The 26832-nt window shown below is 46.2% G+C and overlaps 1 protein-coding gene across 11 annotated transcripts in view; it reads left to right on the forward strand.

The window, feature by feature from the left end:
• The first annotated feature begins 5097 nt into the window (after positions 1-5097).
• The window catches only part of PPP4R4 (protein phosphatase 4 regulatory subunit 4), a 104691-nt gene continuing 82956 nt past the window's right edge, over positions 5098-26832 (forward strand). For 4 of the 11 annotated variants that reach the window (XM_070065569.1, XM_070065572.1, XM_070065573.1 and 1 more), the window contains exons 1-2: positions 5098-5389; positions 6405-6478. In XM_070065569.1, coding sequence (XP_069921670.1) covers positions 5276-5389; positions 6405-6478 — 188 coding nt within the window. In that variant the 5' untranslated portion in view covers positions 5098-5275. Of the gene's footprint in view, positions 5390-6404; positions 6479-19363; positions 19426-19445; positions 20623-26832 lie in introns of those variants that run through there. The other 7 variants (XM_070065568.1, XM_070065571.1, XM_070065579.1 and 4 more) reach the window with 6 other exon arrangements.

Here is a 26832-nt window from a genome sequence, read left to right on the forward strand (position 1 = left end):
ATTTATTTATTTATTTGAAAGAGTTACACACAGAGAAAAGGAGAGGCAGAGAGAGCAAGAGCGAGAGCATGTGTGTGCGTGCGAGAGAGAGGTCTTCCATCCGCTGGTTCACTGCCCAGATGGCTGCAATGGCTGGAGCTTGCTGATCCAAAGCCAGGAGCCAGGAGCTTCTCCTGAGTCTCCCACATGGGTGCAGGGGCCCAAGGACTTGGGCCATCTTCTACTGCTTTCCCAGGCCATAGCACAGAGCTGGCTCGGAAGTAGAGCAGCTCAGACTCGAACCCACGCCCATATGGGATGCCGGCGCTGCAGGCAGTGGCTTTACCTGCTACACCACAGCGCTGGCCCCAGCTCTTTACACTTTTGCGCACGTGGTGGGTGTGTCAATTTGCCTTTTTCTTTTCATTAATGAGAGTTGAACCTGATTATGGTTAAGGTTTTATTAATTATTAATGAAGGATTGAGTTTATGACTTTTTTTAAAAAATATTTTAATTTTTATTTATTTGAAAGACAGAGTTACAGAGAGAGGTAGAGCCAGAGAGAGAGAGGTCTTCCCCAGATGGCCGCAACAGGCAGAGCTGAGGTGATCCGAAGCCAGGAGCCAGGAGCTTCCTCCAGGTCTCCCACGTGGGTGCAGGGGCCCAAGAACTTGGGCCATCTTCCACTGCTTTCCCAGGCCATAGCAGAGAGCTGGATTGGAAGTGGAGCAGCCGACTCAAACCGATGTCCAGATGGGATGCTGGTGCTGCAGGCTGGGGCTTTAACCTGATGCGCCAGCGTGCCAGCCCCAGTGACCACTTTCAAAGATGTATTGATGATTCTTCTGTAAAAGCACTGATGAATTTTGGCCATTTTTCTATTTATTTTTATATATAATTTTTTTGTTGTATGCTTTCAGTTCTTGATTCGGGCCAGTCCTCCTTCTGCAATTAAGTTGTAAGCATTTTTCCTGGTCTATTTGTCTTGTCATGGTCTTTGATGAATCTCAGTTCTTCAATTTAAAGCAGTTAGATTTATCAATCTTATATTTTATAGTGTATACTTCTCTTTTAATTTTGCTATTCAGATGTCATAAAACCATTTTTTATTGGAAGATAAAAAATTTTGGGTTTTTTTTACCCAAGGTTATTTTTGTGTGTGACTAGTCTGTTTTCCCATCCAGATAACCGCATGAATTTCCTGTGGCTGTTGTTAGCAAGTGATTGCTGACCTAGAGGCTAAGAACAGCACACGTTCATAATCTCAGCGTTCTGGAAGTCAGGCGTCTGAAGCGCTCTCCTGGGCTGAGAGCAGGGTGTCGGCAGAGCCGCCTTCCCGTCTGGAGATGCTAGCAGAAAATGTCCAAGGTCCTTTCTTCCTTTTTCCCACTTCTCCGTGTGTGGGCTCACGGCTCCGCTCCGCCTTGAAAGCCAGCAATGGCCGGACAAGTCTTTCTCGTATTCTGTCACCCCGACACAGACACTTCCGTCCCCTCTCTCACACCTGAGGTCCCTGCTGATGACATTAGGCCCACTTGGCCAATCCAGGACAATCTCCCCACCTCCAGACCCTTAAAGTCCTCATCCTCGGTAAGGTGACAGAGGCCCAGGTTCAGGGGATTAGCACACAGACTTCCCTGGGGAAGCTCTGGTTTGCTTCGCACAACAATTAGTTCAGCACCATTTACCGAATCCTGCCTAACCAGGGATCCAGAGGGACACTGGTCTGGTGGCGATATTAATAACAACAGCAAACACTTGTGGGAGGAGTTATTCTAAGCACTGTGTGCATATTACCTCACTGAATTCTCCCATCAGGACTTTGTGCTAAGTGCTACTGTTATTCCTGTCTTAGAGCTGAGTAAGGGTTGGGGGTGGGGTCAGAGGGCTTAAGTGCCTTGCTGAGGGTGGGAAGTAGCAGATCCTGGAGTCAAACCCAGTCAGTTGGGCTCCGAGGCCACACGCTTGGTACCATCCTATTGTTGGATGACCACACGGGGTGGACAGACCTGGCTTTTCTTAGCGGTCTCTGAGCCTGTCTGTGAAAGTGGAAAAGTGACGCATCTTTTCTGCATTTCCCGGGGCTGCCGAGCCACCTTGAGACAGCATGGACGCCGTAGGGTAAGGAACACGAGTCCTGGAGGGTTTTGCTGCCGCGTGTCGCTGGCAGAGCAGGACTGGGCCTCAGGCTCCCGGAGCCAGCTCCAGGCCCCTTCCACAGCAGGGTGGTTCTCGGGGCAGTTACTTAAGATGTCACTCGGCAAACCGAGCGTCTTCCCGGCAGTGCCCTAGCAGCCACCACAGCTCCGTCCGCAGAGTCGCTCAGGCGCTCATAACGAGGGCCATCCGGTCTCCAACGATCCGGTCACAAAACCCAAGGATGCGTTCACGCTCCTTGGCTGGATCAGGGTAAACACCTCGAGTCACATTATCAGTCACACATCAGTGGGCATCTCACAAACGCTCAAGGAGGGAGGACACAGCATTTGCTCGGGAAAACCACCTCCCCTATGTCCCCATCCTCAGCCCACCGCAGCTCTGCCCTCTTCCATGCGTCCTTCATTCCTCCTTAGGAGTAGGGATCAGAAAGCCCGCGTTCCAGCGTGGTGGTCGCCACGGGCCACTTTCACTTTTGATGTCAAAGGCAATACTGAAAAAAAAGGAAAGTGAAGTGTGGGGAGATGCTGTCTGTCCGCTGTTAGGACGCTCGGCAGTCTTGATCCTCGGAGCTTCAAGACTCACAGTGGATGCTTGAAACCAATCGTAGTACCCAATGCCATACACACGACCCTCTATGGACTTGTTCTCGCACACTTTCCATTTATGATAGAGTTTGATTTATAAGTTGGGTGCAGGGAGAGATGAACAATAGAATACAACAGTTATTGCCTTTGTAAATAAGGGCTCCTCGGACACAAGCACTGTGATTCCACGAGTCAGTCTGATAACTGGGGTGGGTAACTTGCACTCAGGAGCAAGGATACAGCCAGCAAAGGACGCCTCAAGTCCAGTTCTGGGTGGGATGGCGTGAGCTCTCATGCCACGGCTCAGAAGAGGAACAACTGAAAACCTACGACTTATTTCTGGAATTTTCCACCCAATATTTTCAGACCACAGGTGACCGTGGTAGCTGAAACCACAGGGAGTGACACCATGTGACTCCCGTGTGAGCAGGACCCAGCAGCACGGGCACGGGGACAGATCTAGATCAGAACAGCCACACGAGCCCAGGAGCAGGCTGCGTGCCTGGGCAACTTGGCAGCTGATGAGGGCACTGTACACTCTGGTGGGGAAGACAGACTGCTGGCCGGCTGCTGCCTGACCACTGGCTCACCATGCACATAAAATCCTAGCTTCTTCCTAGGGCACCATAGGAGGGTCTTCAAAGAAGTTCATGGAACATATGTGTTATGAAAAAAACGGCACACATTTCAAAAATTTTTGTGCCAAATACACTAACTTAATTCCATTTTCCACCAACTTTTTGAAGACTCCTTGTATGCTGGAGTTGAACTGCAGGCGGATCAGGACCTAACTGTGACAGGTTGGAGTATGAGGCCAGATAAGGGAAAATGACTGTGGGAGGGACAAGATTCCTACACCAGACCCCAAAGCATACACAGGGCTAAAATCTGATGCATTTGGCTACATCAGAATTAAGTATTTCTCCTTCGTGGTAGGATAGGAAAGCCTAAGCTAACAGAATTCATAGAAGATTGAAAGACTTGCAATGTCCATATCTAGAATGAAGACACTGCTTCAATTTGTGCAGAAAGATAGGAAATCCAGCAGAAAAAAGGGGGGAAAGAGGTAAATCAGTTAAAAACCACCTTGCATACTTAAGTCTATGGGAAACAGCTAACCTACCAATCGAGGGACACTTTCCATGGACTTTTTGAAGGCTCTTCGCGCCCTGGAGAGGAAGTCCAGGTGGCCGAGGACCTGGGTTAGGTGAAGCATGATGCCAGGGGAGAGTGTAGGCGCTATTGTGTGAGTTCACTACCATACCATCAAGGAGTGCTACTGGGAAACACGTGCCGTCAGACCCGTGTAAATTAGGACACGGGTAACACGAATGTCAGCGCCTCAGTGGGGCGGCCCCCGGCCTTCAGGTTTCATTGGTGGGAAGGGAAGCCGGCAGAGCTGCTCTGGAGGGCACCCCCACGTGGACCCAGACTCCGTGCAGGGCGCGTCTAACCCCCACTCCCCACTGCCCGCAGCAGCTGCTGTCCGTCACTCAAGCAAGTGCCAGGTGAATCCAACACTCTTCGTGTCAGAATTAATGCGCTCTGGTGCAGAGCCGCACGGAGAGATCGCCAGGAGAGAACAGCGTTCCCTCCCATCACAGGTAGGTCCGTAAACCCAGACATCTCCCGACCCCCGCAGACACAGGACAGGTCCTCAAGGCGTGAGCCGTGGCCTCTGGGAGGAGAGGGAAGGAGCTGGTGCACAATCAGATAGGGGCTAGGGAAGGACCGCGGTCCAAACCCTACGGGTCCCTCCATCACCTCCCGCAGGGCCAGGTGCACGCCAGGTGCCCCTCACCCTCCCACCTCGCCACGGTCCACTCTGCCCGCCCGCCCCGGCTTGGCTGCCGAGGGCTGGCTCTCGTTTCTCCCGCGAAAGCCCTAGGGGTCGTTCTAACACTCAGTGTGGGGTCCCGCCCCCAGGACGCCTCCCCAAACGTCAGCCGTCCAGGATGCACCCCGCCTCCCAGGGCTGCGGCTGAGCCACGGCGGCCCCCGCACTCCCACAGCTGCGGTCCGGGGATATTAACCGAACACCTTGCACGCTCCCCCCAACCCGCCGCCCTCCTCGCCGCGACCCCTCGGACTCGGCCGCTCCGGCCCCAGCGCGCCCCAGCGCGCCCCCGCGGGCTGCGGCAGGCGGAGGGCGCTGCGCACGCGCCGCGGGCAGGGGCGCGCTCGGCTGGGGGCGGGGCGAGGGGCCAGCGGGGCCCGGAGCCGCGGCGCCGCGGGGCGCGGGGACGGCCGCGACGTTGCGCGGCAGTTGCGTCCCGCCGCGTGCGCGCGCGGCGGCCGGGAGGGGGCGGGTCCCGGCCCCAGCCCCGCCCCCGCGCCCGCCCCCGCGCCTCGGCCCGCCCCCCTCGCCCGGCCTGCCCCGCCCCCTCGGCGGGCCCCGCTCCCGCGCCCGCCGCCCGCCCTCCTCCCCGCTCGGCTCCCGCGGCGGCACCGAGCGGGTTCCGAAAGTCCTGCTGGTGGGCGGCCGCGGGGCTGCGCGCGTCCGGCATCCCGGGGCCGCTCGGGCCCGGGCGGCGACGGGGCCCGGCGGTCCATGCATCCGCCGCCGCCCGCCGCGATGGATTTCAGTCAGAACAGCCTGTTCGGCTACATGGAGGACCTGCAGGAGCTCACCATCATCGAGAGGCCGGTCCGCCGGAGCCTCAAGGTGCGCCCCGCCGAGAAATGCCCCGTGGGCGCCCGGCCGGCCGGTCCTCGCCGGCCGCCCTGAGCCGGCTCCCCCCGGGGCCCTGCCTCGACGCGGCCCCGGCTCCCCCAGGCGGGACCCCCGTCCCCGAGGGGCTGCCCCTGGGAACGGCCGGGCGCCTGTCATCGCGGCGGCCCCCGGCTTCGGGCAGCCGTGGCCCCTCAGTGACGGTTCCCTCAGCCGCAGCCCGCGGAACCCCGGCCCCCCGGCTGGCCCCGAGTGTCCCCGAAACGCCCCAGGTCCCATCCCCTCGCCCCTCTCCCCGCAAGGCGATCGCGCCGGGCCCCCGCCCCCGGCGCCGCTCGGCGTCCCTCGGCCTCGCATCAGCCCGGTGGTCCCCGTCTCCACAGCCCCCTCGGCCCTTCGCCCCGGCCTGAGTCACCGCGCGTCCTTTGCTCCCAGCCCCCACCCCCGCCCCGGGACGCTGGCTGAGACCTGCTGGCCACCCCTGGGCGGGGGTCAGCCCTCAGCTGGCGCCCCGCGGAGTCATCTCTCCGGCCTCGGCACTGCCCCGACCCCCGCCGACCTCTCCAGGGCGCCCGCAGCCCGCCCCGCTCCCCCTGCCGCAATGCCCGGGCTCCCCGACTCGCTTCCCTTCCCTTCCCCCGCTCCGGACCGCGTCCTTCCCCCCACCTCGCTCGCGGTTCATCCTTCCCCCTGGAGCGTTCCCTGCGGTGGGAAATGTTGGAGATTAGAAAAAGTGTGCGTGTGCGCGTGTGCGCGTGTGGCCCCGGGCGTGTGACACTTTCAGCAGGTTCCGAAGCCGCGGCGTGAGTCCCACGCTGCAGTCCCGGAGCCAGAAGGGCGCCAGGCGAGGACAGACCCGACCACCCACCCACCCAGCCCGAGCTGCCCGGATCCTCAGGCCCCTGGCCCCTTGGCACGGCTGGCGCCTGGTTGTGGGACTTTCTCATTCCTCCGTGCTCCTAGCCCGACCCGATGTTTGCGTGCATAATTTGTGCTTTGCACTTGACAGACACCAGAAGAAATAGAAAAACTGACAGTTGACGAAGACCTCAGTGACATCGAAAGGGCTGTCTATCTGCTCAGGTACTTCCTGTTCGTCCCGCGAATCCCCGTGCCCTGCCCGTGGCGGCACGGGGGTGTTTGCCTACCCACTTAAACAGAGCGCCTCTGCGTGTGTAGCACTCAGTTCCGTTCCAAGTTAGGTTTAGTGTGGATCGATGTGATGGCTTGAGTTCAACCTCATCCTTTTTTTCCTTTCTTTTTTTCCCTTTTCCAGTTTTGGTTTTTCTCATGTAAGATTTAGTAAGTTTAAGTGAGGTTTGAGAGTATCCAGGGGTTAATTTTTAGGTTCCTTGTGGAGTGTGAACACGGTCTACTTCTTGCTATGTAGAAAAAGGCCTCCCCAGTGATGATGGTTGAGTCTGGGGTTCAGGGGGTCCTTCTTGAATGACTTTTTCTGCCTGACTGTAATTTTGCCGGAGAGTGATTTTTGTGTCATTGAGCCGACTGTCATTTAAGTTTCAGACTGTCTCACAGGCGCTACAGAATTGCGCACAGAAAGTGGTTATTGCAAATATTTACAAGATTTTCCTGAATTAGTTAAAATATAGTGTTTAGGTTTAGCTTCTTAGAAGTTCCTACAGTAGGTGTCAGTGAACAGATCACTGAAAGTACTTGACACAGAAAATTGCCGGAGGCCTTTTGTGTAAAATTACTTTAAAGTTTTTGTTCAACTCACAGAGCCTTTTCCCACTGCCTTTGGCAAATTAGTCTTCAGTCCTGCCCCCCCCCCCCCCCCCCCCCCCCCCCGGCTCAGAATCAGATTTTGAATAGCGGGATCATTTGTCTCCTGGAATATTTGTCATCTTGGTTTCCTGAGCTCAGGTCTGCTTGGCCAGTTTCAGGTGCTGGCAAGTTCCCTTTCTAGTTCGTAGATCACGTTTCCAGTCCCGTGTTCACCTCGGAACGATCTCGTGTTAAAAAGTCCCTCTCCAGGACTCTCATTTTCTTAATTATTCTGTAGCCCACTGGGGGCATGGTGAGTTTCTGCTCTTACTAGTCAGAATATCAGCCTGCTATGGTTTAGAGCATTCCCTCCCGTAGTCCCATCATTGAAACCACTTCTGGATCTTCGACTTTGTGTTGATGTGCTGTTCGCCCTCTCTTTTGCTCTTACCATTTCTACCTATTTATTTAAAAGGACTCCTAATTTAGTACCCGTAACACGGGTTTTTGGTGCTTACTTAGAGACTAATGCAACTTGCAACCCATTTTGATGCTTTACTGTTACGTTTGATCTGGTTAATTGCTATTCCTTAATCATCATTTTTTAAAATTTTTTTATTTTTTTGACAGGCAGAGTGGAAAGTGAGAGAGAGAGCCAGAGAGAAAGGTCTTCCTTTTTGCCGTTGGTTCACCCTCCAGTGGCCGCCGCGGTCGGCGCCCTGCAGCTGGCACATTGCGCTGATCCGAAGCCAGGAGTCAGGTGCTTCTCCTGGTCTCCCATGGGGTGCAGGGCCCAAGCACTTGGGCCATCCTCCACTGCACTCCCGGGCCACAGCAGAGAGCTGGCCTGGAAGAGGGGCAACCGGGACAGAATCCGGCACCCCGACCGGGACTAGAACCCGGTATGCAGGCGCCACAAGGCGGAGGATTAGCCTAGTGAGCCGCGGCGCTGGCCTAATCATTCATCCGTTTAATACAGTGAACAACAGTTGTCAACATTTGCCTTTTGCCACATTTCTTTTACTTCTAGGAGGTAGACGGTTGAAGCAAGTTTGGGTGAATCTCTTGACACACAGCAGTTATTGATTTGGAAGAAGTGCCTCCTTATTCCGACTGAATTCTTTTCTGCAGCATACACACTGACTTCGAATTAGCTAATGGAGAGTCTTGCTCTACTTCCTTGTGATAGCAAGCACCTTATTCTAGATACCAGAGATAAGGCTTCTCTGTTAGGAAGGCTTATTTGTTTTCTACTTTCCTCCTATTGTGTGTTAGTGAAGCAGGTTGTCTGAGTGGGCTTTGTTTCTCAGATACAGAATGAAAGTTCTGGAACTTAAAAAACCCTCATGGAGACAGATGGGCCGTTCTTAGACAAGAGTTTTAAAAGAGATCTGATAGCTCCTGGAGTTTCTTGTGGCTCACCTGCCTTGGAGAGGTTGCAGGGTGACTTGGAAGGGAACACTAGTTGGTTGTGTGTGGCTCCTCCAGCTGAGCTGGCTTTTGTATTGCTGCCATCGTACTGCCTCCTGGGGCACATTGGGGCTTTGCCTTTAGGCCAGCTCCTGGCCTGCCTGAAAGGTTCTTTCTTCCCTGGATTCAGGGCGGGGAGGCAGGGCTGTCTGCTAGACAGGGTCCAGCCTTGGCCTCTGGGAAACCCTCATCTGCTTTCATGTATTGAGCTTTCTGCTGTAAACCACCCCCACCCCCGCAATATACACATGTGTTCTTTTCAGTGCTGTGGAACCTGCTCCTAAGTCTAGTTTGTTTTTTCCTCTGTAGGTGATTTTCAGGTTTATTTTTGAATGTTTTACCTTTTCCTCTGTATTGGGTATTCAATATTCACACACACACACACACACACACACACGTATATGTTTGCTCTCTGCTTTTGTGTGTCAGATTTGGCTCTTTAGTTTTCTAATTTTGTATGTTGACTACTCTGGACTACTTTGCTAAATTGGAATTCGGAGTCAAATGGGTAAACACTGGTAGGAAATGCTTGGTATCAGTGGAGGTTCTGATAGCTGAAATTTTAATTGAATCCAATATCTAAGAAAATAATTATATACTGAGTTCCGCCATACGGTGAAAATCAAACTGCACTGTTCGTTATGTCATGCCAAGATCCGAGAGGTCAGTTGTTAATGCTGTTTTCACAATTACGTTTAGAACATTATGGTATTTGAAGACTTGACATAGATGAAATTGTGGTTTTGCATAAATATGATGCTGATATGCCCATCTGTGGCATTTAGCACTGAAGCAAAACAAGTTTCCTAATAGTCACAGCTTGTATCTTAGTCAAAATCATACCATAGCATCTTTTTTTCCTGTTCTCTCTCTTTGTGCTTTTGGCATATATTTTAGGGATGTACTTAAAATATGTGAAAAATGTTATTAGGGTCCTAAGTATGTACATTGTGCTTGCAGTAAGTGAATCTCATTGATATATCTGATTGCTACCAGATGAATTCTAAATTCTTAAGCCTGGCATTCAGAATTCTCCATAAATGACTACGCTTTAGCCGTACAATGTGACATCCCATTAGTCCTTCACTTTCTAAGTGGCTTGATTGCGATATAATTCACGTTACATTTAGTCTATCCATTTAAATTGTACATTTTAGGGGTTTGTAGTGTAGTCATAGAATTTAAAAAATTATTTATTTTAAATGTGGAATTACAGAGAGAGAGAGAGGGAGAGATATCTTCCATCCATTGGTTCACTCCCCAAATGACTGCAATGGCCAGGCCAGGGACAAGTGGAAGCCAGGAGCCTGGAACACCATCCGGGTCTCACATGGGTGGCAGGAATCCAAATACTTGGGCCATGATTTGCTGCCTTCCTAGGCACATTAGCAGGGAGCTGGATCAGGAGTGGAGTAACTGAGACTTGAACCAGCGCTCCTATGGGATGCTGGCACTGCGGATGGTGGTTTAACTCACTGAGCCATGACATAGGCTCCATATTCACAGACGTTATAGAATCATTACCATTAGCAATTCTGCCTCACTTCCTGCTCCTTCCATTCCCAGGAACCACTAAATTGCTTTCTGGCTTAGCCTTGGCTGACTTTTTTTTTTTTTTTTTTTTTTTTTTTTTTTTTTTTTTGACAGGCAGAGTTAGACAGTGAGAGAGAGAGAGAGACAGAGAGAAAGGTCTTCCTTGCGTTTGTTCACCCCCCAAATGGCCGCTACGGCCAGAGCTACACCGATCCGAAGCCAGGAGCCAGGTGCTTCCTCCCAGTCTCCCATGCGGGTGCAGGGGCCAAGCACTTGGGCATCCTCCACTGCCCTCCCGGGCCACAGCAGAGAGCTGGACTGGAAGAGGAGCAACCGGGACAGAATCTGGCACCCCAACCAGGACTAGAACTGGATTGCAGGTGCCGCAGGCAGAGGATTAGCCTAGTGAGCCGTGGCACCGGCCTATTTTTTTTAATTAAATATTTATTTATTTATTTGAAAGACAGAGATAACAGAGAAGAGACAGAGAGATATCTTCCATCTGCTGACTCTTTCCCTAAATGGCCACAACGGTTGGGGCTGGTCCATGCTGGAGCCAGGAGCCAGGAGCTTCTTCCAGATCTCCCACATCAGTGGCAGGGACCCACGCACTTGAGCCATCTTCTGCTGCTTTCCCAGGAGAATTAGCAGGGAACTGGATTGGAAGTAGAGCAGCCGGGACTTGAACTTTTGCTCATATGGGATGTCGGCACCGCAGGCCTGCTTTCAGGGTTATCCATGCTGTAGCGTGTGTCAGTAATTTATTCCTTTTTATTGCTGAGTGGTATTCTGTTGTATGGGTAACCACGTTTTAGTCATCCACTAGTCAGTGGCTGCTCACGTGGGCTGTTTCCTCTCAGGACTCCACTGTTTGAAGCAGTCATGCTGGAATCCCCTCCATTCTACCTCCCAGCATTTCCTGTCCCCAGGGTCCGGCTGCAGTCTTGCCCGTGTCGGAAGGTCCTCTCTAACCTTGGGAATGCGTGGACTCCAGACTTCTCGGAGCGCAGTCACGCCGCGGCTGTGTCGTCAGCCGGCAGTTTGCCTCACTTTGTTCCTTCCTTTACTTCGGTGTTTTGTTTTCTTTAATGGATTGCAAGGTCTTGGAAGATAAGCCACATTTCATGTTGCTTTTTGACTCCTTGTTCTTTGCTGTGACTTAAAATATCTGCCTCTTAATGGAATGAAATGCTTTTCAAGATGATCAAAATGCTAGGGGAATTAAGCAACTTCACATATATATTTTTTTTGTATTGTATTGTTGGCAATAGAACCAGACAGACTTAGAGTACCTTTGCCATCTATGTGACCACAGGCAAGTTACTTACGGGTTTTGAGCTGGTTTTTCCCCATCTGTAAAATGGAAATAATAACCCCTGTTTCCTAAAGTGGTTGTATTATGAGTAAAGCACCTGCCACATGATTGCTACCCAACTGAATTAGTTTGCTTCCATCTTCCTTCCCTATTTCCAAGCTACTTAGGTGACTGAGGTACATTTCAAACTTGTAAAGAGAAATGACGTGAATTTTGCCTTCCAATAATTTAGTAAAGTAACAGGCCAGTAAAATATCAAGTGAAGGTTTTGAGAGGTATTCCCTAATGTCTGGCTGTTAGTATTATCAGACAGTAGAATCTCCATAAACTGTAATGAAGCATTTTAAGTTGAGTAATAGTAAGATCTATCTGTTTTACGGATTTCCATTTTCTTACAAATGACCTTATCTTAAGCAGTATTTGCTATTTATATTAGGTACTAAATATGTTTCCGGTGACTGCCCCTGACCTAAATTTTATGTTGCTTGCTCTCAAAGTTACATCTGACTTTTAAAGTTTTTTTCACTTTGTACTGTGAGTTCTAAAACCTCTTGCGTTTTGCCTCCCCTGGACAGTCAGATGAAGTACATCTTTACATCTTTAACTGGGAACTCTTCTGCTTTGCTCGTGCCATTTTTTTTTTTTTTTTTTTTTTAGGAGTAAGTGCTCCCCCTAGTGACGTAGCAGTGAGGTTTCTGCAGTCACCTCAGTAGAAATCGATGGCAGTGGCTGCCCAGAGCTGGGAGCTCTGCTACCCGTCTTCTTGTGGTCAGGTCTAGAAAGGGGTAGCGACCAGGCAGTGAGGAAGACATCCAGCGGTTAGATTTGCTAACTCAGCTCGCTTTTTATCTTTCAAAAATACTTATCCTATTTGCTATCCAAAAGTGAAACGTTGGGTGAAAAACTCACTTACGTGCTCTTATCTTTAAGACCTATTTCCTTATCTAGTTTTGATGCCTTCTGCCTTTTAGTACTGTTTCCATGAGGGCTGAGGGGTATGTGTGTGTGTGTGTGTGTTTATAAGAGACGAAGAACGTGCACACACGTGTGTGTATGGTCTTGGGTGGCCAGTATTGCTTGGCCAGTTTTCTTTAGCGCTATAAAGAGATTATTAAAATCTCTCACAGTTAGGGTGGTTGGTTAGTTGGTTAGTTCATTCAAAAAAGTTGGTGAAAGTGATGTATTTGTCTGATTTTATTACTTTAACTAAAATACCCAAGAGGAGCAAGTTAGGAGGGAAATAGCTTTATTTCTGCTTACAGTTCGGAGGTTCTCAGTCCAAGCTCAAGTGGCCCCATTAGTCAGGTGCTGGGGAGGCTGGCAATGGCAGAACACGTCGGGAGGAATGGCTCCATAGTGTGCCAGGAAGCTTACAAGACAACCCTCCAATAAGAACTGCTTTCCATGGGCAGGTCTCCTGTGACCTAAAGATTTTCCACTGGTCCCACCTTCTTTTTTTTTTTTTTAATTATTTTTTATTTTTTGACAGGCAGAGTGGACAGTGAGAGAGGTAGAGACAGAAAGAAAGGTCTTCCTTTACCGTTGGTTCACCCTCCAATGGCCGCTGCGGCTGGCGCGCTGTGGCCGGCACACTGCGCTGATCCGAAGGCAGGAGCCAGGTGCTTCCTCCTGGTCTCCCATGCGGGTGCAGGGCCCAAGCACTTGGGCCATCCTCCACTGCACTCGCGAGCCAGAGCAGAGAGCTGGACTGGAAGAGGGGCAACCAGGACAGAATCTGGTGCCCTGACCGGGACTAGAACCCGGTGTACTGGCGCCGCAGGCAGAGGATTAGCCTAGTGAGCCGCGGCACCAGCTGATAAAAGCATATTCTTTTGCCAATATTGTGATGTAGAGCTATGGTCTTTTCTTTGAGTATGGGTCTATACTTTCTTTCATAAATCACCCCTCCCAAATGGACTTTCAACATCAAGTTCAGACTTCTCTAAATTTGAGTGTGAACTTAAAGATGCTTATAAAACCGTCTGAAAGCATGGTCCTGGGTTTGTAATTTCTTACCTGTCTTAGACGTCGTCTTGGTTTCCCACACTTTGATAGCAATTTTCTTTGCTGTTATCTTCATTGAATTTTTCTGAAAACGTCAACTTAGTTTTCATAGAAACAATCCGTTTGTGTATTCATTATATATATATATATAATATTTAACTAAATCATGCAACTGAATTGTCAAGGGAAATTGAGAATGAGTTTGGGATCAGTGCTCACTCTTGGTTGTAACTCAGCTAGTGATAGTGCAAGTCTGGATATTCCAGAGAGAAACCTATTAGCTGGGAACTGGACTGGAGAGTGTTGCTTAGTGGGGTGAGTTTTTTAAAGCCATCAAACACCATTTTGAGAGAGATGACATCGTTTTTCAGAGTGCTCTCTGATGATCTTACTTTGCCTTTGGTAGTCCTTTCTTGTCTCTCCATGGAATTTGGTCCTGTGATCTGTTTTCCTTTGCCTTTATATACTTAGAAAACAAAGTGATGAATGTGAAATCTCAGTTAAAGAGATGCCCTCATAAGCATATATTTTCTTTCTTTTTAAAGTGAACTTTGAATACACATGGAAATGTGCACAAATCGTAATACACAGTGTGTAGAATTTTCACTAATACACCTGTGCGCCAGCATCCAGATTAAGAAACAGAATGGGGGCTAGCTCTGTGGCTCACTTGGCTAATCCTCCGCCTGTGGCACTGGCATCCCATATGGGCACCGGGTTCTAGTCCCGGTTGCTCCTTTTCCAGTCCAGCTCTCTGCTGTGGCCCGGGAAGGCAGTGGAGGATGGCCCAAGTGCTTGGGCCCCTGCACCCACATGGGAGACCAGAAGAAATACCTGGCTTCTGGCTTCAGATTGGTGTAGCGCTGGCTGTAGTGGCCATTTGGGGAGTGAACCAACAGAAGGAAGACCTTTCTCTCTCTCTCTCTCACTAATTCTACCTGTCAAAAAAAAAAAAAAAAAAAAAAAGAAGAAAGAAACAGAATGTCATCCAGAGAGGTTCCCTGTACTCCTGTTGATCACTGTCCCAACCCCCAACTCCCTTCAAAGGGTAGCTACTCTCCTGATGTCTAGTTCCATAGATTAGTTTGTCTGATTTGGAACTCTCTGAAGTAGGAACAAAAGCATGACTCTCTGTATCTAGTTTCTTTTGATCAAATTTTTAAAAAGATTTATCCACATTGTATGTAGCAATAGATTACTCATTTTCATTGCTGAATGGTATTCTGTTACACGAATATACTACAATGCTCTTTTTTTTTTTTAACTGTTGAAGGATATTTATCTTGTTTCTAGTTTTTGGCTTTTATAACTAATGCTATTATAAACATTCATGTCCAAAGTCTCTTGGTGAATATATGTGTTTTCCTTTAGGTATCTTCCAGGAAGTAGAATTATTGGTTATAACAATATGCACCTGTCCAGCTTAACATGTACTACTTAAACAACTTTCTAAAGTGCTTTTGCCAATATCTACTTTTTTAAAAAGTTTTATTTTTTTATTATTTGAAAGTCAGAGTTACATAGAGAGAGAAGGAGAGGCAGAGAGTGATAGAGAGATCTTCCATCCGCTAGTTCACTCCCCAGTTGGCCGCACGGGTCAGAGCTGCGCTGATCCAAAGCCAGGAGCCAGGAGCTTCTTCCAGGTCTCCCACACGTTACAGGGGCCCAAGGACTTGGGCCATCTTCCACTGCTTTCCCAGGCCATAGCAGAGAGCTGGATCAGAAGTGGAGTAGCCAGGACTCGAACTGGTGCCCATATGGGATGCCAGCCCTGCAGGCGGTGGCTTTACCTGCTATGCCACAGCGCCGGCCCCGCCAATTTCTACTGCCAACAGTTTAAGAGTGGTCCCAGCCTTTATTTATTTATTTATTTTTAAAGATTTATTTATTTATTTGAAGGTCAGAGTTATGCACAGAGAGAAGGATAGGCAAAGAGAGAGAGAGGGAGAGGGAGAGGGAGAGGGAGGGAGAGAGGTCTTCTATCCATTGGTTCACTCCCAGTGATCGCAACGGCTAGAGCTGTGCCGATCCGAACCCAGAAGCCAGGAGCTTCCTCTGTGTCTCCCATGCTGGTGCAGGGGCCCAAGGACTTGGGCCATCTTCTACTGCTTTCCCAGGCCATAGCAGAGAGCTGGATTGGAAGTGGAACAGCCAGGACTCGAACCGGCCCCCATATGGGATGCCAGCACTGCAGGCGGTGGCTTTATCCGCTATGCCACAGCGACGGCCCCCCAGCCTTTATTTTTAGGGAACAAAGTAGCCAACTTCCTAGGGCATGGCATGTTGGTAATGAGCTGCCTTATTGATGGTTAGGTTGGTAAAGCTAATTAACAGCTGTTAGATTTTTCTGTTTTTCTGTGGATGATTTACTTTACGTCATCTAACTTTTTTCTTTCCCTGCAAGAAAGGGAGTTTCTTTAAGTTTTTACAATCAGTGTTCATACTGTAAGACTGTTGGTTAGCTTGGCAGCAAGGTTATCTTTTAGGAGATGGAGTGTTTTATGTATTACATTTTCTTTGAGCAAGAGAAACAAAGTGGATGTTGGAGTCCTGACTTTCTAGTACCACCCCAGACCCTATACTTCTAATGAGTCAAAGAGGTCTCATTTTATTTATTTTTTTAAAGATTTATTTACCTGAAAGGCAGAGGTGGAGGAGGAGGGGGGGAGGGAGATGGAAAGAGAGCCTTCATCTATTGATTCATTCCCTAACTGGCTGCAGTGGCCAGGACTGAGCCACATGGAAGCCAGGAGCCAGAAACTCCATCTGGGTCTCCTGTATGGTAGCTGGGGCCCAAGCACCTGGGCCATTTTCCACTGCCTTCCTGGGTGCATTAGCAGTGAGCTGGGTTGAAGTGGAAAAGGCAGGACTTGAACTGGGACTCTGTTATGGGAAGCCAGCATCATAGGCAGCAGCCTAACCCACTGTGTCACAATGATGATCCCAGGAGGTCTCATTTTAAATAATTGCTCAAGTTGTCACTCTCTGACAATGATGTCTGAATAACTTGCCTTTCTACGTAGATGTTATAGGCATCTTCATTTTCAGTTGTTTAGACAGAGGGTCACTGTTGCACGTGTGAAGAGCAGTATATAGTGGATTTCAGCTGTATGTCTTCCTTTAGAGCTAAGGACACATTGCTCAAGCCCTTGGCAAGCTGCGAATTCCCTTTCCTTTGGAAAAGTACTAGGTCTCTGACTATCAGGGGTGTCAGGATTATTTCCCAGCTCTGTCTTTTCTTAGGAGAACAGCCCCGGGAGGCATCTGTTTCTTTTTTCCTATTTACTGAAGCTCCAGAAGGCTCTCTCTGTGACATCAGTAGAAAGCAGAATAGTCTCATGAGATCTGTAGCAAAAGCTGAGAAATGAAAAGTAAACTATTTTCATCCATATAAAAGTGACCCATATAATATCATTGAAAAGACCTGGAGCTTAAAATACGTTGTGATTTTGGAGAGTGGAGCCCAGGTTTCGTGTTATAAATACAGCTGCTTGTAAAGATTTATTTATTTTGAAGTCAGAATTACAGAGAGATAGGGAGAGACGGAGGGAGGGAGATCTTCCATCCGCTGGTTCACTCTTCCAGAATGGCCGCAGTGGCTGGGCTGGGTCAGGCTGAAGCCAGGAGCCAGGAGCTTCTTCCGGGTCTCCCATGTGTGTACAGGGGCCCCAGCACTTGGACCATTTCTGCTGCTTTCCCAGGCCATTAGTAGGAAGCTAGTCAGAAGTGGAGGAACTGGTGCCCGTATGGGGTGTGGGCATAGCAGGCGGCGGCTTTACCCACTATACCATAACGCTGGCCCCCAACTGCTTAGTTACTTATTTACAATATCCTTAAATTTCTGTAAGAAAACATCATAAAAATTAAAATGAGTGATTATATAGTTTTGAGTAAATTATGGGACAAGTTATGTTACTATAGTGTAGTCATAACATATACAAGGATACTTCAAAAAGTTCATAGAAAATATGTGTTTTAAAAAATTTATGCACAGATATCAAAAATTTTATCACCAAAATAGTCTTATTTTTAAAGTTCATTTTCCTGGCCAGTGCCGCGGCTCACTAGGCTAATCCTCCGCCTTGCGGCGCCGGCACACCGGGTTCTAGTCCCGGTCGGGGCGCCGGATTCTGTCCCGGTTGCCCCTCCTCCAGGCCAACCCTCTGCTGTGGCCAGGGAGTGCAGTGGAGGATGGCCCAGGTGCTTGGGCCCTGCACCCCATGGGAGACCAGGAAAAGCACCTGGCTCCTGGCTCCTGCCATCGGATCAGCGAGGTGCGCCGGCCGCAGCGCGCCGGCCGCGGCAGCCATTGGAGGGTGAACCAACGGCAAAGGAAAACCTTTCTCTCTGTCTCTCTCTCTCACTGTCCACTCTGCCTGTCAAAAAAAAAAAAAAAAAGTTCATTTTCCTGTTTTCTAAGTTCCTTTATATATGTTTGTGAATACATTGTAAATGTATATATATGTATATTTATTTTCATAAATAATTCATACCAACACTCTAGAGAAATAGCTAAGTGAGATACAAGGGGGCTGAGTCTTATCCTAAATCATAGCTAATTAATTCCCAGTTAAAATTGGAATTGTATTGCTTGATTCTCACTCTTAAGTTGAATTGGGCAGTGGTTGCTTAGTATTTACATGAAGAAATGAAATGTTGACTGTACCAAATGGTAAAAGTTAAAACTGATAGAATTAGGCTTGCGTGAAGGGCAATAAACCATTGAATAAGGCCCAGTAATTGTAGAATCTGTGTTACTTTCTACTTGAGTTTTTGGTTATTATATTATTTTTCACTGACCCTGTTGACCACTGAAGGTGAAGGGTGTAGAGAAAATGTTCCGACTAAGTTCTTCATAGTCACCACTTTTGGTTTATTCTTATATGATATTGCCAGGTAGTAGTTATGACAGAAATAATTCTAAAACCTGTTATGCTTTTGTCTAGATGTGCCTTATAACATAATTTCCTTCTGAATCAGAGATTTTAATAATGGAAAACATTTGAAATGCTTTGTATTAGATTGTATTTTATATAAGTATATATTTATATTAAATTTATGTTAAGTACTAGAGACTTAGGTTAAAACATACAAAACATTTATGAGTACTTGTATGCTAGCTATTTCCCAGGAATGAGTGACATTGTACCAGTAGATGTTTGTAGTCAAAGAAATACTTTTTTAAGGAAAAATGCATTTTCATTCAATCTCAGTAGAGCGGAGGTCATCCCGTGAACAAGCGCATTGGGCACTGAGAGTCAGGTGTGTTGTGTTGGGATTGCTTTGTGCTGAGAAAGGTGCAGAATTGTCCTTGGAGGCGGAGGCACACTCTTGCTTACAGGCCATGGGCAAGTTGCTAATCTCCAAGCCCGGATCTCCTAATCTCAAGTGGGAATACTAATACTTACATTGTCGGATTCTTGAGAACATTAGAGAAAACATATTGGAGGATGCAATGCCTGGTACAGAGTTGTGCTCACCAAGGGAAAATTGTTATTTTTTAAGAATCCTGTTTGTAGTTCAGAACATATTTTACTTTTCTGAATGAGAAACTTTGTGTGGCTATAAAGTTTTCTCTCCAGATGAGTCATTTTCTAGCTTGGGCCATTAGAGCCTGTCCCTGTCCAGTGTTTTTAAAATAACTTTATTGAGGTATAATTTAAATAAGTTTATGTTTTTATGAGTTCTGACAAATGGATTTACCTGTATGTCCAGCACTGCAGTCAGAATATTGAGTTTTCCCATCACCCTCAAAAAACCACTGGGTTCCTATCTGGCCCTGGGCAACCACTGGTTTTCTCTTTGTCACTGTAGGTTGATTTCACCTGTTTTAGAATGTAGATGTGTTTTCACATATTTTGAATAAATGTCTAAATATAGAATGCTGAGTCTTATGGTATCTCCCCCCTCCCACTTTGCAGATTTATTGAGGTATAAATGACATTCAATAAACTGAATATACTGCAATTTGATGAATAGTGAGGTATGTATACACTTGTAAAACCATTATAATTCAGCTAATGAGCTTATCTATCACCTGAAGGAGTTATGGTGTGTTCTCCTCCGAGTCTCTTCCTCATTCCAGACAATTGCTGATCTGCTGTTACAATAGATGAGCTTGCAGTTCCTAGAATTTTATAGAAATGAGTCATAGAGTGTCTATTCTTTTGTCTGGTTTCATCCACTCAATATAATTATATTGAAATTCATCCATGATGTTGCATGAGTCAATAGTTTACTCCTTTTTATTATTGATGATTCTTCCATCATCACCACCAACATTCAGTCTTTGTAGGGACATGTGCTTCCTCCCTGATGACTGTGTGGGAGTGGAAGGGCTGAGTCATATGGAAAGTGTAGTGCACATGCATCAACTATTTCTAAAGGGATTCTGCCGGTTTCCATGAGACTTGTAGTTGTTCCATCTACTCAAGTAACATGTGAAATGACCAGTCTTTTCAATTTCAAGCCTTTTTAGTGCATAGGTAGCAAGTAGTTCATTGTGTTTATAACTTGGATTTCCCTGATGACTTGTTGATGTTGGGTAACAACATGTTTGTGGGTCAGCCGTGTATCTTGCTTGGTGCAGCATCTGTTTAAACCTTTTGCCCATTGGTTAGGTATATGTTTTGCAAATATTTTTCCCAGTGAGTGGCTTGGTTTTTCATTTTCATGAGAGTGTCTTTTGAAGAGTAAAGGTATTTAATTTTTATGAGGTCTAATGTATTTTTTCCTTTATAGTTAGCACTTTTTGTGTTGTATTTAAGAAACTTTTGCCAAACCCAAACTCACTAAGATTTTTAACCCCTTTTTAAATAAGTTTTAAGAGCTTAGTGTGTATATTTAGGTCTGTGACCAATCTCCAGTTTAGTTTTGTATATGGTATAAGGTAAGGGTTGTGGTTAATCCCCCCATTCCATGGCTATAGTGTACCAAAAAAGAGCTAATTTGCTGTTGTGAAAGTCAGAGGATCTGGCTTCTCTCTCTGTGATTTAAGTCAGTTCAATTCTTAGGTTCTTTTTCTTCCCTCTCCCCCTATTGGTGTGCCCTATCATGGGTTGAGCCTGGAAGAATTTAAGGTTTCATCTTGTTTCAGCCGGCTTCCAACAAGTTAAGAAAAGATATTAAACGCCCGTTTCTCATTTCATCCACTAGGGGGTGCTAATGGAGCTGTACTCTGGTAAGTGAATTGTTTCAAGCCTTTAAAAAAGTCTTACCTAAAAAAAGATTCTTATAATGAAGAACAGGCCCGTGTTTCATGAAGGATTGGCTACTATAATATTACAATAAAACCAAAAATATCTTTAACTTTGCTGAACTGAAAAAAAAAATTGAAGTTGAACAATATTTTCTTTCCTTCAGATAGAGTTTTGCACATTGTAAATTTGGTTTGAAAGTTTTGGGCAGGATGAGTGTTTTAGCTGTATAAAAATGTACATTCAGGTTTGGAAAATGAGACTGGTGAGTCTAATGGACCTAAAGTTACCATAGGAAGTCTCTTGGTAGTATGATTATAAGCTGCATTTGCACGGTAATAAGGTTACAAGTTGTCTTAGCGATGTTCATCGGCTGTATTTGCTTAGAAATTCCGCTGGGGCTGAATCCATGCAGTGTGTTTGCTTGGAGCGTGGCCAGCCTTGACGAGGGGAAGGCCGAGTTGAGGCCGAGCCGCTGCCCCTGCGGCCCCGACGCAGGGAGGGGATGACTTGCACGCCAGGACCCGGTGTCTGTGCGCGTGACTTTCTCATTACTTGGCAGTTTTTCTCAGATGTCTTCCTTCCATTGGTTTCTAGAAAGCTTAGTTCTGTACATAAAGGTCACACAACGTACTTTTCTTGACTTTAGTTCTTTTAAATTTGCTGAAGTTTTGTGGCCCAGAATGTTGTCGATCTGGGTGAATATTCCACACACACTGGAAAAGAACGCATATTCTGCCGTTGTTGGGTCGAATGCTCTGTAAATGTCAATGAGGACAAGTTGGTTTGGGTATTGTTCAGGTTTTCTGTGCCTGTGAGGATCTCTTCTGTCTGTCTGTTCTGTTGGTTACAGAAGACAGTAGCCACGTCTCTGTAATCGTGGATTTGTCTGTCCCTCCTATCAAATCTGTCATTTTTACTACTAGTTCATGTACTTTGAAACTCTATATTTAAGGGTATGTACAGTTAAGATTCTTACATTTTCTCAGTGAATTAACAACTTTAATGCTTATCTCTTTATTCTTTATTTTGAAATTTGCTTTATCTGATATTAATGTACTTCAGGTTTCTTTGTGTGTGTGTGTGTGTGTGTGTATTTAAAGATTTATTTACTTAAAAGACAGTTGCGGGGGAAGGGTGGGAGAGGGAGAGATAGATAGATCTTCCATCCACTGGTTCACTCCCCAAATGGCCGAAACGGCCGGGGTGGGCCAGCCAAAGCCAGGAGCCTGGAACTCCATCTGGGTCTCCCATGTGGTGGCAGGGGCCCAAGTACTTGGGCCATTTTCTGCTGCTTTCCCAGGCTCGTTAGCAGGGACCTGGATTGGAAGAAGGGACTAACCAGTGGTCATATAGAATGCTGGCATCTCAGGCAGTGGGCTTAACTTACTGTGCCAAAAGCCCTAGCTTTCTTGTTCTAAGCAAGTAATTTGAGAGGCAGATAGCAAGAGCAAGAGAGAGAGATTTGCTCTCATTCACTGATTCACTCCCCAAAAGCCCTCAAAGGACAGGACTGGGCCACGCTGAAGCCAGGAACCCAGAACTCAATCCAGGTCTCCCAGGTGGGTGGCCGGGCCCGACTGCTTGAGTTCCCACCTGCTTCGTCTCAGAGTATGCATTAGCGGGAGGCTGGAGTCAAGAGCCATGCCAGGACTGATCCAGGACACTCTGATCTGGGATGTGGGCATTAACCTTGGCCAAGTCCTTGTTCCTTTACTTCCGCTTTCTTTTGGTGGGTGTTTACACAGTACATCTTTTTCTGTCCTTTCACCTTTTTTAGAAAATAAATTTTTAACTTTGGAATACATTTAGATTTTTAGAAAAGTTACTAGGATGGTATAGAGAATTCTTGTATGCTATGACTAGTTCCTCCTAATGCTACTATCTTACATAATCGATTTCACTAGTTTTCCACGAGTGTCCTTTTTTTTTTCTGTTCCAGTATCTCATTCAGGATGCCCCATTGTATTCAGTCGTCATGACTTTGTCCTTGTATTTTCACTGTGACTCTTGGCTTTTTTGTTTTTTATAAACTTGATAATTTTGAAGAGTACTAGTCGGGTATTTTGTAGAATGCACCTCAATCTGGGTTTATCTGATGTTTTTCTCATATTTAGATGGGGGTAATGGGCTTTGGGAGGGCAACACGAGATGCAGTGCTTTTCTCCCCCGTCTTAGCAGGGCGTACATGACTTGTCGCCAGGCCATGATGTTACTCTCGATCACCCGTGGAGGTGCTGTCTGCCAGATTCCGTCACCGAAGCAGTGAGGAACGAGGACTTCGCAGCCTTTCCTGATCTGAGGAGAAAGCTTCAGTCTCTCACCAGAAGACTGGTGGGCTGCGCGTTCCAGGGCTCCCATTGTGAAGAGGGGGTGCCCCTGTTCCTAATATGTTGCTGATTTTTTTAAATTGTGAATACGTCCTGAATCTTGTCAAATGGTTTTCTCTGACACTATTGGTGCTTGGCTTTTTTTCAGTCTTTTGGTATGGTACATCACAAGGATCTGTTTCTGAGTGCGGAGCCACCTTTAGTGTTTGCATGAATCCCACTTTGTCATGATGCTGTCTCTTTTTCATACGTTTCTGGAACTCTCTGCTAGTATTTTGTTGAGGGTTAAAAATCTTTGCTAATGGGAGGGACTCATCCTGTCTACAGTTTTCTTGTAGCATTTGTGTTTAATTTTGGTTTTAGGGTAATTCTCATAAAATGACTTTAAGCAGTTTCTTAACGTTGTATAGAATTGGTCTTTTTCTTTACTTAAATGTTAGGTAAAATTCACCAACAAACCATTTGAGTGTAGAGTTTTGTTTCTGAAAGATTTATTTAAACAAGTTTTCAGTTTTTAGATAGATGCAGGAACTTTTGAGTTGTCTGTTTCTTCTTGGGTGAGTTTTGGGAATTTGGGCTCTTTTCCAGTAGTTACTCTCTTTAATCTGTGTTACTGAATTCATGGGCATCAAATTATCCTGCACTAGTATTCTGTCTATGCCTTTGAATGTGTGTGGGATCAGCAATGATGGCCTCTCTTTGATTTCTGAAAGTGGTGATTGATATCTTCTCTCTTTTTTTCCTGGTTAGCACAGCTATTAGTTTATCAAATTAATCTTTTCAAAGAATCAGCATTTGATTTCATGAATTTTCTGTTTCCAGTTTCATTGATTTTTATTATAATTGTTATTTCCTTCCTTCTGCTTGTTTTGCATTTAGTTTTTTTAAAATATTTATTTTATTTATTTGAAAGACAGAGTTACAGAGAGAGTTAGAGACAGAGAGAGAGGTCTTCCATCCACTGGTTCACTCCCCAGATGGCCACAATAGCTGGAGCTGCACCGAGCTGAAGCCAGGAGCCAAAAGCCAGGAGCTTCTTCTGGGTCTCCCACGTGAGTTCTGGGGCCCAAGCACCTGGACCATCTTCTACTGCTTTCCCAGCCATAGCAGAGAGTGGATAGGAAGAGGAGCAGCCGGGACTCGAACCAGTACCCATATGGGATGCTGGTGCTTCAGGCCAGGGCTTTAACCTGCTGCGCCACAGCGCCAGCCCTGTGTTTAGTTTTTAAAGATGGAGAATTAGGTTATTGGTCTGAGATCTTTCTTCTAACGCAGGGCTGGGGAACAGGCTGCCCGCAGACCGCATAAACGCTGTGGAATCACTTGGCCTGGTCTTGCCAAGGCAGCCACAGGCAGAATTTGTGAGTCAGTAGTCTGTAGCAAGCTAGTCTTTAAGTTGATAACTGTGTGTGACCCGCGAATGATGTTACCAATATCCAAATGGCCCTTGGCAGAAACAGGGTTCCCTACTCCTGTGCTGTATGGACCAGGGGCTGTGGATTTCCTCTAGACACCGTTTTAGCTGCCTCCACATATTTTGATATATTGTATCTGCATTTTCTTTAAGTTGAAAATGTCTGTTTTTATTCCATTGAGACTTCTTCTTTGACTCATGGGTCATTTAGAAATTGGGCTGGTGTTGTGGTGTAGCTGATAAAGCTGCTGCTCGTGGGTATCCCATGTGGGCCTGGTTCAAGTCCCGGCTGCTTCACTTATCATCTAGCTCCCTTCTGATGGCCTGGGAAAAGCAGCAGAGGGCGGCCCAAGTGCTTGGGTCCCTGCCACCCACGGGGAGACCAGAGAAGGTGCCTGTCTTCTGGCTTCAGCCTGGCTGTAGCAGCCACTTGGGGAGTGAACCAGTGAATGGAAGATTCTCCTCTCTCTCTCTGTAACTATTTCAAATGAATAAATAAATCTTAAAAAAGAAGTCTGTTTAATTTAGAATTATTTGGGGGATTTTTCAGATGCTTTTCTGTTATTGATTTCTGCTTTAGTTCCATGATGGACAAAGATGAACTTTGTCGAATTTCTGTGACCTCCTCCTCCTTTCCCATGGTTGTCTTGGTTTTGTTTCCTACTCTACCCTTCTTCTTAGCTCAGAGTGTAGTCCTGCTGTCCTCACTGTGCTTTCAACACACCAAGTAGGCGCCTGGGGCAGACCTTTTGCACCTGCTGTTCCTGTGCCTTCGATGTTTTGTCTCTGGTATCTGCATCACTCACCCCACAGTTCCTTCAGGTGTTTGCTTGTTTTCTTGTTCTTTATCTCTAGTATTTAAACAGATTGAAAATTTTTCTTTACAAAGTAACATTCACAAGATTTCTGTAGTTTTCTGACACATATCCTAAAAATAAGTAAATTTTTAGTCAAGATTTTTTTTTCAGATATGTCATTAGTGGAAACATGTTGGATTCTCAAAATTCTAGTATTTTTACTTTGGAAAGCATCCATTTCTTCTTTTGGTATACTAGTGGATTCATAGATGTGGCTGGATTTCTTTTTTCAGGAAAAATATTAATATTCCAAAATAGCTTGTATTTTTTGCTTTATCCCTGTTATTTACAGGGGTATATGAATATATATTTATATATAAAATCAGTATGTAGAATAATTTTGTTTCTTTTATTAGGTGGTGAGAGCTGTAGAACGGGTGTTCTTTTTTTGATTCCTGTTGCTAAGACACATGGAGCATAGCCACCGACCAGCTGTGTGACCTGGGCACATCAGATAGCCTCTCTGTATTCTGTCAGTGAAGTGAGAGTACTAGTCAAGCTGTTAAGATTCTTTCTTACACTGTGACTGTAACCCCAATTAAAAATGATTATCAGGTGATTAGTGCATGAGTTTCTCCATCCCTTAAAAAATATTTACTATCTCTAATAAAAATAAAAGAGGGTGTATACAAGACAGTTCTGATTCTTTTGGCTACTACCTTTTAAAAAATACTAAGCTTAATTCAATTGTTTGCATGCTTTAATGGATGCAACTCTGAATCTTTGTTTTGTTTGAGTAAACAATATATAAAGAAGAATAGAATTACTTGTTATTTCATCACATCATATTTATTTTATAGTCAAGAGCCAAGCCTATTATAATTAGAAAATCTGGATAATCTGCTTAGTTTCTTTATGAATCACACATTGGATTGCATATGGCGTAATATTATATCTCCCTAGACACTTGCATACTCAAAGTCTGCCAAGAGAGTGGATCTCTTCAGTAGTCTCGTGTTCCTTAATTGTGGGACAAGTCCTGAGAAACGTGTCATTTGGCAGTTTAATTGGGGAAGCATCATAGGGTGTACTGACATAAACCCTCACTAGACAGTACAGTTGTCTGGGACCCCTGTGGTCTGTTGTGGTCTCTCCTCGACTGTACGGGTGTTGTATGGCACGTGACTGTGTGATGACAGTGGTAATCATTTCAGTGTGTGCACAAATCACATCACCATCACTTGTACTCACAAGTGTATACATTTAGAATTTGTCAGTTTGTGATTCAAAAAGTAAAAACTGATGTTATACATTGAATGTATGCAGTTTTTATTTGTCAATTATAACTCAGTAAAACAATTTTTTTCCTTTTAGGATATCTAGAGGATGGTAAATCATATATTGCTGAAAGCAATGATAGGAATGTCTCAAACAGTTCTTTTAAGAAAGATTGACTTTCTCTTAAGGAAGAAAATATATACGTGTGAAATTAATTTACATGATTATTATTTAGGAACTCATAAGAGCTCTTATAGGACCAGTAGGTTTTTAAAAACCAGGTTCTTGCTTTGTGGAGATGATGTTTTGACCCTGACAGTAACTATCTGGTTGACTCGAACACGTTTTGTAATGTCCGTGGATATTTCCCGAAAT

This window comes from Oryctolagus cuniculus, chromosome 20 (assembly GCF_964237555.1).
Source record: "Oryctolagus cuniculus chromosome 20, mOryCun1.1, whole genome shotgun sequence".
NCBI classification, from domain to species: domain Eukaryota; kingdom Metazoa; phylum Chordata; class Mammalia; order Lagomorpha; family Leporidae; genus Oryctolagus; species Oryctolagus cuniculus.